Source organism: Acinonyx jubatus, chromosome A1 (genome assembly GCF_027475565.1).
Source record: "Acinonyx jubatus isolate Ajub_Pintada_27869175 chromosome A1, VMU_Ajub_asm_v1.0, whole genome shotgun sequence".
In the NCBI taxonomy this organism is placed as follows: Eukaryota; Metazoa; Chordata; class Mammalia; order Carnivora; family Felidae; genus Acinonyx; species Acinonyx jubatus.
In genome coordinates this window covers 52,440,654-52,455,548 of record NC_069380.1, presented here as the reverse complement: position 1 = coordinate 52,455,548, position 14,895 = coordinate 52,440,654, and the positions used below count along the sequence as shown (strand labels likewise).

Sequence of the window (14,895 nt, the reverse complement as noted above, 5' to 3'; positions counted from 1 at the left end):
AACTTCCTTACTTAGATCTGTGATATATTTTTATGTAGTCTCTTGTATGTTGACTATGTGCTATTCTGATTCATTAGGTAAGTTTGTTTTCTTTTCTTTTTAGTAGTCGTGAAAGGTGCCAAATTGGCAGAGGCTCACGTTTCTTCTCTTTACACCAAACAGGTATTATAAAGAAAGAAAATCTTTCAAAGGCCAGTTAAATCTCCATGCTGATTTTTGGCTTTATAATTTGATTAATACATTTTAGCCTGATATTTTAAAAATTATTGTAGAATAATTACTTCCTACTTATTTAGATCCATAAATAGCTTATCAGTTTCCCTAGTCTTAAATTCTCTAGTAACCCAAAATTAAAATGTTTTCTTAAGCCATACTGCTTTGAATGAATCAGAAAACAAGCGTTTCAGTTTGGTCCCAAAGTATGGGGATTAAACATTACACACATTCATTAGGGTCACAATTATTCTCATTAATAAGATCTTAGCTATAAATATTACTTAGTATTTAATGATTGGGTTTTTAAAATTAATGTTTATAAATACTAGTACTCTGTATGTACTATCATGTTTCTGATTTAAAACTTAAGATATCCCTTTGAAGTAGTTGCTGATTCCCATTTTACAGATAAGGAAACTTAGGCTAATAGAGTTGGAGTGACTTGCCCTAAGTCACAGCTAGTGAGTGAAAGGACTAGATTTAAATGCCGGCATTCTGATTTCAGTGCCAATTTTTTTTTTTTTTTTTTTTTTTTTTTTACTTCTACATTGTTACTCCTTCCTAATTATTGATTGAGCATGAGATTGTGTTTGCAGTAAATGTGGTAGTTCTTGCACAAAATTAGTAGACTTCCTGGTCATTAGTTAGTTCATACCTTTACACTCCCTTCTAATACAGCACTTTGTTCATATCTCTGTTACAGTACTTATGTTGTAATATAATTTATCTGGTTTATATGTCTGTCTTCCCCACTAAATTACAAGCTCCTCTAGGAAGGGGACCATGTCTTATTCATCTTTTTATCTCTAGTGATTATCACAAAGCCTGGCTCATAGTGGGCACTCAGATGTTTGTTGGATGAATTAACGAATGAATGCATATTTAAATCTCCAATAATGGAGTGACAATTACCACCCTTGTTAATTCTTATCAATTTTTCAAAAGTCTCTCCTGAAGGTCTTCTCCGTTATTGAGACTATTTTGCTAAACAAGTGATACAGTTAAGTATTGCAACAGTGGGGTTACAAATACTGTTGGAGGAATGTACATGTAGTCTTAGTGGAATTTCCACAGCAATTAAGTAAGACATTAATAATTTGGAGTATTAAATGTTGTCAGTTTCAGGAGTAAAACAGCTTTTGGTTTCTGTCAGTGTATAAGAATAGAAATACCAAGAGCCACCAATCTAGTCCATCCCACTAATTTTCTTTATATCCAAAGATGACCTCGCGTAGAGTACCAGATAAGAGATTTAGCTTATGGTCCCAGCTCTGCAACTAACTCTCTGGCCTTAAGCAAGTGTCAACCAGGAGTGTTTCCTTGTCTGTAAAATGAAAAGGCTTGGACTAGATGATCTGTAAGGTCCCTTGCACATCTACAGTTTCCTTGGTGGTATATTAGTATTTGATCTAAAACAATTTAATATATCTGTACCAGTTCTCCTTATCTGTTGCCATTATTTCTGTCATCAATGGAAGCAACTTAGATTTGGTTATGATAATCTGTATAACATGTCTTGGTACAGTTTTATATATAAGTCTTCCCAAATGCTCACCGTTGGTTGGTGCAAAATTCATTTAACCTTTAAAGTATAGATAAACTTCCAAATTCACTAGACTTTTCCTACCTATAACTTTTCCTTTTGCTTCTAAACTCAAAGGCTAAAACACTTTTGCTATTACAATATGCTACCTAAAACTTGAAACACATTTTAAATTCTACAGTTCTCCCAACAAGTTCTTTGTTTTAGTATAGATCTGGGCTGAATTTGAAGTCAAAAAGGATTGAGAACAATGTAGTAGTCACTGCTTACAGGAAAAAATTGAGAGAAATTATATATTATTGGTTAAAAGATTGATTAGGATTACTTCAAGGGATGGTTGAGTTGTCATTTTACATATTTCACTCAATATATTATGTCTACTTAAGCAGTGTTGTTTAAATGTTACTGGATAATTGTAAGATTTAAAAAATTAATTTTAGTATTTAACTGATGCCCAACCATTTAATGAAATCATGTTGCAGGAATGGGAGAGTATTCCATAGCTCTTGTTTTACTGTAATATGATCAAGTGTATCAACCAGTAGTTTACTATAAAGATGAGACTTTAGTGTTTTAGCTGATGACCTGTAGAAAGTATGGCTGAGCTTAAATGTAGGAAATTTCCTGTGACTAGAACTGTTTATGGGAACTGTATTTCCAATCTTACTTGGAACACTAATCATTGACTCTAAGGGTTACTTAAGAAAGCAAAAACAGTTGCTTGTTTGACATGTGGAAATATGAATGGTTATTTTAGAGTGTTATACAAACTTTATCAATCTATATATTCTTTTTTTTCCTTCCCCTTACACATGATGTGAACCAGTTGTAGAAAATTAGTTTTAGTCCTTCTAGAATTTGTATAAATATTTGTAAGCTTTTTTCCTTCCCTTCCCTTCCCTTTTAGCCTTTTAAAACAAAGGCTGCATGAAATTCTGCATGAAATTCTGGCTAATTAAATTAGTTCACTTTTTGGTCTTTTCTCTCAGGGCTTCTCTTACTCTTCTAAAGCCCTATAAATAAAAATGAAAATTCAATCTAGGATTAAACCATCAGGGAATGATGTATGTAAGGCAGAGAGGAAAATTTCCTTTTCCCAGATCTCAGGAACTGCCTTGTTCTTGTTAACTTCCTGAACTGGCTAGTTATTCTAAGGTATGTATACAGGCTTTTAGAGAAGAGTAGTTTTTTTTTTTGGTTTTTTTTTTTTTTTCTCTCTCTCTGATCATTATACACCTATCAGATGACAGATTATCTTCCAGATTAGCTACCTAAAAGTTCTAAGAAAGAAATAAATCTTGGTGAAATGACTGCCATTCTCAGTAATTTCTAATTGAAAACGTCATACTTGGTTAGTAGAAAAATTCTTAATTTGGTAAATAACTTTCTTGCAGTTTATCAGTAATATGTACTCATTACTTAGTGTAACTGAAAGCATTTTTTGTGTTTTTTTGTATCAATTTAAGATTACTTGTTTCTTTCTAATTACTCCTCCCTATTAATTTTATTTCATCCATCCACTTATCTTCCCATCATCCAAAGTTAGTCTTCTTTTGTATACCAAGCACTGTCTCATTCTGATGTGTTCTTTTTATTTTTGGTTGTTAATCATTGTGTTTAGTATAGAATTTTATGTCCTATATTAATTAAAGAATGAAGTCATTATCATATGGAGCTTAAGGAAAGTAGATCCAACTCACAATTACTTTGAAATCTTTGGGAAATTTAAGAAGATTGTTCTTTAATTTTTATATACAGTGTCTTGGAATTTGTTCATAATTTCTTAAAACTACTTTGCCTACCCATACTTCTATAACAGTTTACTATTTTGTCAGTTACTGCATTTCCTAAGCAGAAATTATAGACCACAGCCATGCTGTAGTGCTGAGATCTTTGTGGCTTAATGTTTTAAGGAAGCATGATGCAGAGAGGTTTTGTTAAAATCATTAACCCAAAGCTGATTCTTTGTGGAATTTGCTTCAACTTTGATTTTGATTCCTTTCTGAAATAGATTTTTTTTTAATGTTTAGAGAAGTTGGCGATCAATTTATGGTGTGATTCAGTTTTTAGATTTACTTACTATTTTCAAAGTTTTTTTAATAGTCTTCTCTTTTTCCAGCAGAGAGAGATCATCATTGCCTGAATTTAGCTTTGTGACTACAACAGCAAGACCTGTTCCTGTCTGGAGACGACTGTTAAAATATCATCCTATCATTTTATGTTTGCTCTTTATCAATTTGAATAGATGTTTATATGTACTATAATTGGCATTTTGTCTCTTCACAGTTCTCTAATTGGTACATCCGAGTCCAGAAGTATGTCTGAGTATGTGCTTTGTCTGACCTTATTCTTAAACGTCTTCTCCCCTTACTTTATATCCATTTATTTTTTAAACACTAAGAAGGAAAAAGACCTTTTGGTTTCCTAATATGAGATAAGTTCAGTCTCAGCCACGTTGAAAATTGTGTCTAAGAAAGCTATAAAGCCATGATATTGTGTTCATTAGCATGAACAATTTAGAATGAAGAAAATGATTAAAAAGTTAAGCATGGGTTTGGTTTTAATTTTTCTGGGTTTTAGGATACATTTCTGGGGTTAAGGTAGTCACTTAAATGATTTTGAACAGATGCTAAAATACTTTTTTATACACTATAATAACTTGCCTATTTCTTCTAAATACACTTACTGAGGTTGTTGCCAAGGCCACTTACCCAAATAATATTTTTAAAAAATTTCTTAGCTCTTCAAAACCAACAAGGAGAATAATTTTCTTTCTTTTCAAGTAATACAGGATGATCTGTGGATTATAAATATTGAGAAATTTCTATTAAATGTCTGGTTTACACAGTTTGTCCATATTTTCCTCACTTGCAATCAAGACATCAAAGACAATCTTAAAAGCAAGGGGAAATTGTGTTGTGTGTCTAACATTGTTAAAGATTATAGTTTTCCTGTCTTAAAAGGTGTATGTCCATATTTATTTATAAGCAGTGTGGCTTAAAATTATTTATAAAGAGTATGATTAAATCTTATCCTAAGTATTCACCCAAAATACCATTTTTTTGTAATGGGCACCATATAAAGAAGTTTTCAGAAAATTAATTTCTGAGTATTTCTTCATAGATTCTCATGAGGCATTTGAGAAGTTTGGAAGTTGTTCTTAGTAGCAGCTCTTTATTAGAAAAGTGGAAATTACACTTGATTCTATTTGCCCTTGTTTTTTTTTAGTTTCATTCAGCCGTGCTCATATTTTCATATTTTTTGTGCCAAGTTGACTATTCTGCAAACACTTCTTTTTGAGTACTCAATGCATTTGTCTTCGTGAAAAATAAAAAGAATGAACACATCAATCATAATGTAAATTATCTATTTTGATCCACATTAGTTGACAACAGCTTCCTGAATATTAGGCTTGATTTAAGGGAAAAGTACATGTTTCAGAAAGTCTTCTAATATAATTATGACTTGGTAGCCTGCAGGGCATTTTTAAAATTAGACTTTTGTTTTAGTTCACATTTGCAAACTAGCATATAGCCACAAGGAGTTCAGAGATATTTTCCCAGATTAGTTCAGTATTTTTTCTTTTTAAGGAAAGAAAATTCTCTTCCCCTGTGATAGTGATTTACTTGCTAGGTTAGAAGCCCAAAGAACATAGTCTGAAGAGACCATACTTGTTAACAGTTTCAGTTGGTTTTTAGATGTGGACCACATACCAGCCCCCTCAACTTTACTTTGTCATCTTTCTTTTTTCTTTCCCTTGCTTTTAAATTAAAAACAAAATAAAGCAAAACAAAATTGAATATGCCATTGGGAATCAGAAAGGGAGATGATTTGATTTTCATTAAGATCATTGTGCTTTTTGAAACTTTCTGTGAGAGCCAATAGGTCATTACATATTTAAATTCTTATATGTTGATTAATTAAAGATGAGGATTTTCATTATTTCATTTTCCTAAATAGGATTCTCATGGAGCTATGTGTAGATAACTGTACAGAATCACTTTTGTGTAATTGATTGAAGCAGTTTACCTCTGCATGATTGCATTATGGAAGCCTTTTATATATCTTTATATTTTTCAATATTCTTAGATTTTACACTATTAGCGGCTCTAGTCATGCTATATTTGTTTTTTTTAAATAGAGTTTATAAATATTTATGCTCAAAATACAGATCAACTGAATATTTTTTGATCTTGTTTACAAGATAAATAATACTTTAAAGTGATGCAGCCCCTCAAGTGTCTTAGGAAAAAGTTATTGGTGCTACAAAACCTTTCAATATCATTTTTGAACCTGTTATCTAGACTTCGCTAGGCTTTAATGTATGATCACTTGTGACTTACTCTAATCTAGCAGCATAATTATAAAAGTGGTCTGTGGTGAGTCAGGAAAAGAGCCCAGTCCATTAGAAACACCCCATAATTTAAAGATACGATACAGAATGACAGTATGCTTATTTGTGCCCAGCTTCCAAAAAAGAAAATAGTCTCTTCAGTTTGTCATTAGCTCTTTTGATAAGAGGAATTTAATCTGGCTAGAATAAAAACAACAATACATTCAGCATGGCTCAGTTTTCCCATATTTCACATGGAAAATTTTTCTAATCCTAAATATGGTGTAATCCTGCTCTGCTTCAAATTCCCATCTATCTTTGCTCAACAGGAGGCAGGGTAATTCTTAAATATTTATAGAACATTTGATGAGTTGAAAAGAGATGTATTATTTACATTGTACAAGTTTTGCATTGGTTGTGTAGATTGTTTTCTACATCTATAAGACTCATTCCAGCACCTTAGTGAATGTTCTAAAGATACAATTTTTAAGTATCAGCAAAGCATTCATAGATACTTACTTTTGATTCTCAGAATCCTGAACCTGTTTTGGGTGTGTTATTACTTCAGAACATGTTATCTGGCACAAGATTTCCTTTAATAAGTGGTTTAGTTGTACTCAAGTTCTGTGGATTGTTGAACCTAAAAACACCAAAGGAGTCTTTTCTTGTCTGGAGACTGGGTTGTTCCAGTTTTTAATACCTGTGCCCATAAGTATCCCATTTCACGAATGTGTGTTGGCATGGGGAAAAAATTCCCTGCTCTTTGAGTGGAGCGAAAGTAATTGGTTAAGCTGTAGCAGCTTTTTTTTTGTTTATTTTTCAAAATGATAATAAAACTTGAACTGAAAAAGGTAAAACTTGAACTAGAAAACTACTCTTGTATGCTTAGAATGTTTATAGTGTTACATGTTTATGTGGGGTTGTCAACATTTTTATTATTTATAGTTGAATTATGTTGTTTTGTTTGTTAAATATCCATAATGTTTATTATTTTTATATTTTGAAAAATTTTAAATAAAATAGTCTTACTAAAAACAGTTGTTAACTTTTTAAAATTGTCCTGCATCTTGCATCAGTTATATGACCTAGTAGAAAGAAAAATTTGCAGCCCTCAGGCATTGTACAATTGAGAATTCTGAAAATGTTTATGTATCTATACAAATGGCTCCAGGTTGCCTCTTCCCCTCTCTACCCTCCATTCCCACTTTAAATTGTTCTGGCACCTTTGGTACCTGTGTGTTGTTGGCCTGATGACTCCTTTTCTCACACATCTACAAATCCTCCATACCCTTCTTCCAATTCCTGCCTCTTTTCTGCTAGAATTGATCTCTATTCTGTTTGAAGGCCACAGTGCTTCTCCTTATCATTATCATGAGTAATAACGGTAGAGTACTATTGTGATGTCAAAGAAAGACTGCCATATATTCTGAAGTGAAACTAGATGTAAAGTGCTTATACTGTCAGCCTCTAAAGCCATTGAAACTTTTTGGAACATCCCTCCATAATGTTCAGTTTTCATCTCAACATTTATTCTCCTGGTCTGATTTGACCTGCTTTTCCAGCATTCAGCATGTTCATTTCATATTTAATTGCATTGAGTGATAAATATTGCCATATTCTTTTGTGTTCATTGCAGATAATACCTTCTATCACCTATAACGTGGGTTAAATAAGCTTGGTAATCATCTGTCTTCCACTTGTGACACTGCTTCTACAAGAAAATACATTATCAATCTCAAAGTGCATAAGTCTCGATAAAAATCTGGTTAAAGAAATCTGGTTATGCAATAGTAGAGGACTCTGGCTTGAAATAGTAGAGGACTTTGGTTAATAAATAATGATGTACTTAGTAAAATTGTTCTTAAAACATATTTTATGTAATATATACTTTACATATACAGCCCCTGTGGAATATTTGCAGATTGAGTGTGTTGTCAGCCTTCACTTAACCTGAAAAAATAGTTCTGCATGAAATATGAATTTGGTCTTTAAAATTTTTTTAAATCACATGTCATACCTGTTATGTAGAAAAGCTAGAAATTAAAAAGGATGATTGAAAGCCTGTTATTTATAAGTGATCACAGAGCATTTAAAAATGGGGTTATATAATGTATACTGTTTTGTAGTCTTTTTTCATTTATGATACTAGGTTTATACCATTTTTAAAGCCCTTCCAGTTTGTAGATAAAGCCTAATGTATTGAGTCAATCCTCATTTTAGGCATGTAAGGCCTTTCTTTTCATTTTTTATTTTAACATAAATGATACTGTATCCTTGAACATCTTTGATTATTCCTTCAAGATGATTCTCAAAACTTTTGGGCCAAAGTATACTTGTTTTTAAAACTCGTGAGACTTTGTCAGATGATCTTTTACAAAGGACATAATGTGTAAACGCCTAGATACTTTAGTATTCTAGCTTTGGAGAACTCTGTAAATTCAGTTCTTTGCACGTGTTAAAATTTCTTGAATTTATATTCATGTTTTAGCAGGAACCAAATTATGCCTGATACAGTAGTTCAGCTCGGATGCATTAGTTGACACTATTATTAGTATTTTCTACAACATGTCATTGCCAAGATTTTGTATACCATAGCAAATTTTTTTTCCTTAAATACAGATTTTTATAATTTTGTTACGGCATTTTATAAATTTTTAAGAACTTTTGCAGTCTTGTAACTAGTCTTTTGAAAGGTAGAATGATAATCTTTACTAAATAAGATTTTAAGAATGGCAGAATCAGGACTGGAATTTCCATTTCTCAATACCACATCCACTAGAATACACGAAGACCATGTAATTTACAGCAACAATAAACTCCCCATATTTTTTATCTCTCTAAATTCCTTTTCTCCAGAAAAAACAATTTTCCCCATGAAATTCATGAACATTTGTTTCTGAAACATAAAGCATGAAATAGGCTGAAAGAAAATTATAAAGAAGTGGGAGGATGGGTTCCATATGTATTTTATTTCTATGTCCTAAGCCAAAAAAAAAAAAAAAACACCTTTTTGAAAAGATAATCCAGATTCTTGAGAAAAATAAAAGTCCTTGCAAACCATGAACATTTTCCTGAGCTATTTATGTAATGATGTTTTATCTAATATTTAATATGCTGTATCATATGACATTAAATTCTCGTATTTGAGGGTTTGGAATGTGGCAGAGTTCTCTCGCCAGTATTTGATCCACTTTTTTTTAAAACCTAAAATGTGTTATGAAGTGTACAAGAATGCACTTTGTATTCAGTGCTAAAGAGAATCATGATTCTGATTATTTAAAATACAGTATGCAATGTATTTTGAAGATTTTGAATTTAGGATGTGGAATTAATGAAAAGACTTCTGACTTCAAGGAGGCTAGAGTGCAAATTGCAAAGTAAGCCTTTAAAGTCTTCCACATTTTGGAACATTTTTAATGTTGAAATGTTACTTATTCCAAAGGTCTTATTTAAATAAAATATTTTAGGGACATGACCATCCCCCGCCCCCCCCCTTTTTTTTTTTAGAAATTGGTGTTAGGAAGAAATAGAAATTGTAGAGGTCTGATATTTTGGAGTAGAAATGGTTAGCAGTCATATTGGTAAGTTTAATGTAGTAGTATTTTTGTGTTCTAAGTCTAGTAGGTGATATGTCAATTTCACATTTTTTTTTATCAAGTTAATATTCAGAGTTAACAAATTAAATGATAGAAAAGAAGATCTCTGGCACTTAGCAATTGTCATGTCTGAATGAGGTAAGAATTTAAGCACCCAAACAGGTAACTTTTAACAAAAATATTCTTTGAGTACTGATCTGATTGTTAGCCATGACAGCCCTCACATATGTCATATTTGTAAGTACTAAATGGATGAAAACTACATATATTAAAAATGAAATAGAATCATAACCAACCGTTCTTTGATTAACCTAGAGTGGGTTTTTAAATTTTGTTTTATCAAGATTTCCATTGAAAAATAGGAGAGACTCCTCAAATTGGCGGTACTCACAAAAGAACAGAGCCTTCTAAGGTGCTGAAGATGGGAAGACCAGATTTAATCTTGAATTTGCTAAAGTTCTAATGGAAGGAAAGCATCCTATAAGCAAGTAATACATTTTTATTTTTGTCCCCCCCCACAACTGATAAACTTTATTGAGTATCAAATGTATAAAAATTACATTAATGCGCATCCAAGAATACATTAATTCAGGGTTCCTCTTCCGTTCCTTATGGGAAGCACTCAATATAGGTGTGATGATAGCAACCTGAGTGAGTTCCAAGTTATCCCACCACCACCACCACCACCAAAAAAGACACCCTTTTAATCTGCTGCAAGAGCACCTCAGCACAATTTATATTCCCACATGAAGTCATAGGCCAAACCATTCAGATACAATGTCCAACCAACTTCAATTTCCTAAGATTTCCACGGCTATATTCTGTGCCCTACTTGTGACCGCTCTTGCCTGGGAATTTTCCAAAATGTGAACACTTCAGGCCTTCCTATGTGCAGTTCTAGCTATGGCTTACTACAAATAAACATAAAAATTGTATTTTTATATACTAACATTGAGCACTTGGGAGAGTGAAATTAGATACACAATGGTAGGTACACCCATACATGGAAAAAAAAAGATCTACCTAAATGTAAATCTAACAAACCGTGGACCGGGCTTGTGTGCTGAAAACTACACAATGCCCATAAAGAAGACCTCAGTAAACGGAGAGATGCTTCATGGATTGGGAAATCCAACATAATAAGTGTCAATTCTCCGAATTCATATGCAGGTTTAATGCTTATCAAAATCCCAAGAAGTGTGTGTGTGTGTAACAAGATTCTCCTAAAATTTATATGGAAAAGCACTAGAATACAATAATTTTGAAAAAGACAATGTGGAAGGAGTCCAATTCCAAGACTTACAGCTACAGTAATTGAGACTGTTGATGATGGATGGATCTTGATGGGAAGGATAAACACATGGATCAAGGAGACAGAACACAGATCTCATAAAGATGCACGCGAATATGCCCAACTGATTTTTGGCAAGGTAAAAACAATTGGAGAAAATAAACCTTTTCAAGGTTTATTGATCCTGGAACAATTTTCAATTGATCCTGGAACAATCACCATTGGCAAAAAACAAAATGCCCTGTTCCCAGACCTAAGACTCAATGGATTCAACAATTAACTCTAAATGGATCAATGACTTAAATGTAAAACTACAGAACTTGAAGGAAATAGGATAAAGGAGAAACTCTTTGGGATCTAGGACTAGGCAAAAGTTTAGACTTGATACCAAAAGTATGATCCATAACAGCATGATAAATTGGACTTAATCAAAATTTAAAAACTTGCTCTGTGAAAGAATCTGTTAAGAGGATAGATAGTAACATAGGCTACAAAAGTGGGAGAAATTATTTACAATCCACATCTAGTATGTGTCAGCACTGGATACAGAATATATAATTATTTTTTAATACATGTTTACTTTGAGAGAGCAAGCAAGGGAGGAGCAAAGAGGGAGAGAGAATCCCAAGCATGCTCCACGTTGTCCGCACATAGCCTGATGCAGGGCTCGAACTCACGATCATGGCCTGAGCTGAAACCAAGAGTCAGATGCTCAACCGACTGCACCACACAGGTGCCCCAGAATATATAATTCTTAAAGTTCAACAATAAAAAGCAAACAATCCAACTAGAACATGGGCAAAAGACAAACATTTTACTGAAGGTAATGTTCAGCTGACAAGCACTGAAAAGATATTTGACATCTGCCATTAGGGAAGTGGAAATTAAAACCACAATGAGATATCCTTACATATTATCAGAATGGCCAAAGAAAAAATAGTGACAAAACCAAATGCTGGCAAGGATGCAGAGAAACTGGATCACTCGTAGATTGCTTGTGGGAACGTTAAATTGTATAGCCAGTCTGGAAAACAGTGTTTTCTTAAATAGCTAAACACTGCAGCTATCATATCCAATAATTGTACGCCTGGGCATTTAACTTTTTTTTTCACACAAATACCTGTACATAACTGTTCGTAATAAAAACCAGGAAACAACCCATATGACTTCCAGTGAGTGAGTGATTAATCTGATACATTCATTCCATGAAGTACTACTCAGCAAAAAAAGAAATATTAATACATGCCACACCTGGATGAATTTCCAAATTCATTCAACTATGCTGAATGAAAAGAAGCCAATCCCCAAAGTTTACATAGTGTGTGGTTCCATTTATATAACATTCTTGAAATGACATAATTATAAAGATGGGAACATAGTAGTTGCCAGGGGATTATAGAGGTGGTGGGTGTGACAACCTGAGGGATCCTTAAGGTAATGGAAATGTTCTGTCTCTTGACTACCAATGTCAGTAAGCTGGTTGTGATCTTATACTATAGTTTTGCAAGATATTACCATGAGAGGAAATTTGGTAAAGGATACATGAGATCTTTATTTCTTGCAACTGCATGTGGATTTAAATTATCTCAAAAAGCTTAATTTGAGAAAAACATAAAGGCAGAGTAACATCTACTTCCATTTTAGGGCACAATCTGGGGAAATGTCTTGGAAAGATGTGTGTTCCTCATAAAGAATAAGGTCCGGAGAGCAAGTATTTGAGGTATATTTGTAAGAAGAGTCAATTGAGTTTGCATGCTTGAGAATTTCTGGAAGTACTGCAGATTTACTTCTCCCACTGGTTACACTACAACCAGTGCCAGTAAATGAAGTAGTTCTACATACATGTTACCTTTTATTCTTCCAGTCAGCACTGCTGCCTAAAAGAGACTTCATACTGAGGAAGGGCAGAGTTCGCCTATGCAAAGGTGGGTGAAGATGAAAACAACTGATACCTTGCTTTTCCTGCCCTTTACCATAATTCAGGGGTTGGGGGGGGGAGGCAGGGAGCACGTTGAAATCATTCAAAAGAGAAAAGAAACATAGAACAAAAGCAAAATTATAAATTAAATTCTCTGAAGGAAAGAAGCAGAGTTTTATGGAGTATAAAGTGAATGAACCCGACCTTTGATGTCAGGGAAGTCTTCCCACAAAAAGTGACCTTTTAGTTGAGATCTGAAAGCTGAGTAGGAGCTTAATAGAGGGGGAGCATATTCTTGAAGAATGAACAATTTTGTACAAAAATACTATACAGGGACCAAGTATGGTATATTTGAAGAACAGAAAGAAGCCCAGTGTGACTGCAATGCAGAGATACACAATTTGAGAATTATTTAGCATAGAAACCTTAATCTATAAGATTGAGATTCCTAGAGATCACATATAGAATGAAGAACTTCTGTGATATAGGCAGATTCTGCAAAGAATTAGGACAGCCAAAGAGGTGGGAAGAAAACCAGGATGGTAATTACAAATAGGGGCCAAAACAACAACAAAAATTTGTTTTAGGGAGGAGGGAGTGATAAAAGTGTCAAATGTTACAAGGCAAAGTAAGATGAAATATGAAAAATGTCCATTGGATTTTTAGGATAAGGAAGTCATTAATGACTCTGGAATGTTTCTGTTTTGATTATTTTTTTAGTGTTTATTTTTGAGAGCGTGAGTGGGGGAGGGACAGAGAGAGGGAGGGAGACACAGAATCCGAAGCAGGCTCCAGGCTCTGAGCTGTCAGCACAGAGCCTGACATGGGGCTCGAATTCATGAGCTGGGAGATCATGACCTGAGCCGAAGTCAGACACTTAACTGACTGAGCCACCCAGGTGCCCCTTGCTTATTTGCTTTTTAATGACGGATATGGGAGCCAAAATGAATAGGCTAAAGAGTAAAAGGAAGATAAGGATATAGAAACAGTACAGGCAGGTTTTTTTAGAAGAGTTTTAAAGGTGGAAGAGAGAGAGATTAGTAGTTTGCAAGGCAGGTAGGATAATAGAAGGCCAGACAATCATGTTCAAATCTTTACAGAGGGGCCCCTGGGTGACTCAGTAGGTTAAGCATTCAACTCTTGGTTTTGGCTCAGGTCATGATCTCATGAGTCATGAGTTCGAGCCAGTGTGGAGCCTGCTTGGGATCCTCTCTCTCTCTCTCTCTCTCTCTCTCTCTCTCTCCCTCCTCTCTGCCCCTCCCCTGCTCATGCTTTCTCTGTCTCTCAAAAAACAAACAAACAAACAAACAAAAACAAGACAAAAAACACTTTAAGATCTTTACAGAAAGGAGTTCTAATAAGATAGAATGAACAATAATGGTAGTTTAAAAACATAGGATAAGAAAAGATCCAAAGCACATTTAGAAAGAGTGTCCTTAGATAGTAGTAGACACAAGTCCTCCATTTTAACTGGCAGCAAGGAGGGGAAGAAAATTTCGTGTTCTGGGAAAGTTTGGTAGTAGAACTCAGAGTTTCCGTTAGATGACTTCAGTTTTCTTTGCATCTGGTGGGAATATCATTTGCTGCACGGTCTCCCCACCCCCCGTACAACTGCTGAATAATGCCCCCTCTGCTTTACCTTCTTTCCCAGTGACACCTGAGCATTCCCTGAATATCTGCCTTAACTAGTCCCCTCACATTCTTCCCCACCAGATTCAACTGGACCCTTCACCACAGCCTCTATGGCCAATCACAGTGGTCTCTGTTAAAACACTGCTTTACTGGGTGCACCCAGACTTCACAGTGCCTCTCCCCTACCCACACCACACCTTCAGGGTGGCAGTGCTGCACTGCAGTCTGAAGAAGCCACTGACCCCTCTCCAGCTCCGTCAGTCTTTGTTCCTGGGACACAATGTGTAGCATCTGTTCTTTCTTGAACACAGCTCCTTTTACTTATTGCCCTAAACCTCTCAAGCCAGTGAGTCAACAAATATCTTG

At 34.3% G+C, this 14,895-nt stretch overlaps 1 protein-coding gene across 2 annotated transcripts in view; it reads left to right on the top strand.

Moving 5' to 3' along the window:
• Positions 1-7,127, top strand: part of RBM26 (RNA binding motif protein 26) — an 85,348-nt gene extending 78,221 nt beyond the window's left edge. Inside the window, exon 22 of one of the 2 annotated variants that reach the window (XM_053216965.1) lies at positions 3,882-7,127. In XM_053216965.1, the coding sequence (XP_053072940.1) occupies positions 3,882-3,902 (21 nt within the window). In that variant the 3' untranslated portion in view covers positions 3,903-7,127. Of the gene's footprint in view, positions 1-3,878 lie in introns of both variants that reach the window. The other variant, XM_053216962.1, reaches the window with a different exon arrangement.
• Positions 7,128-14,895: the final 7,768 nt, after the last annotated feature.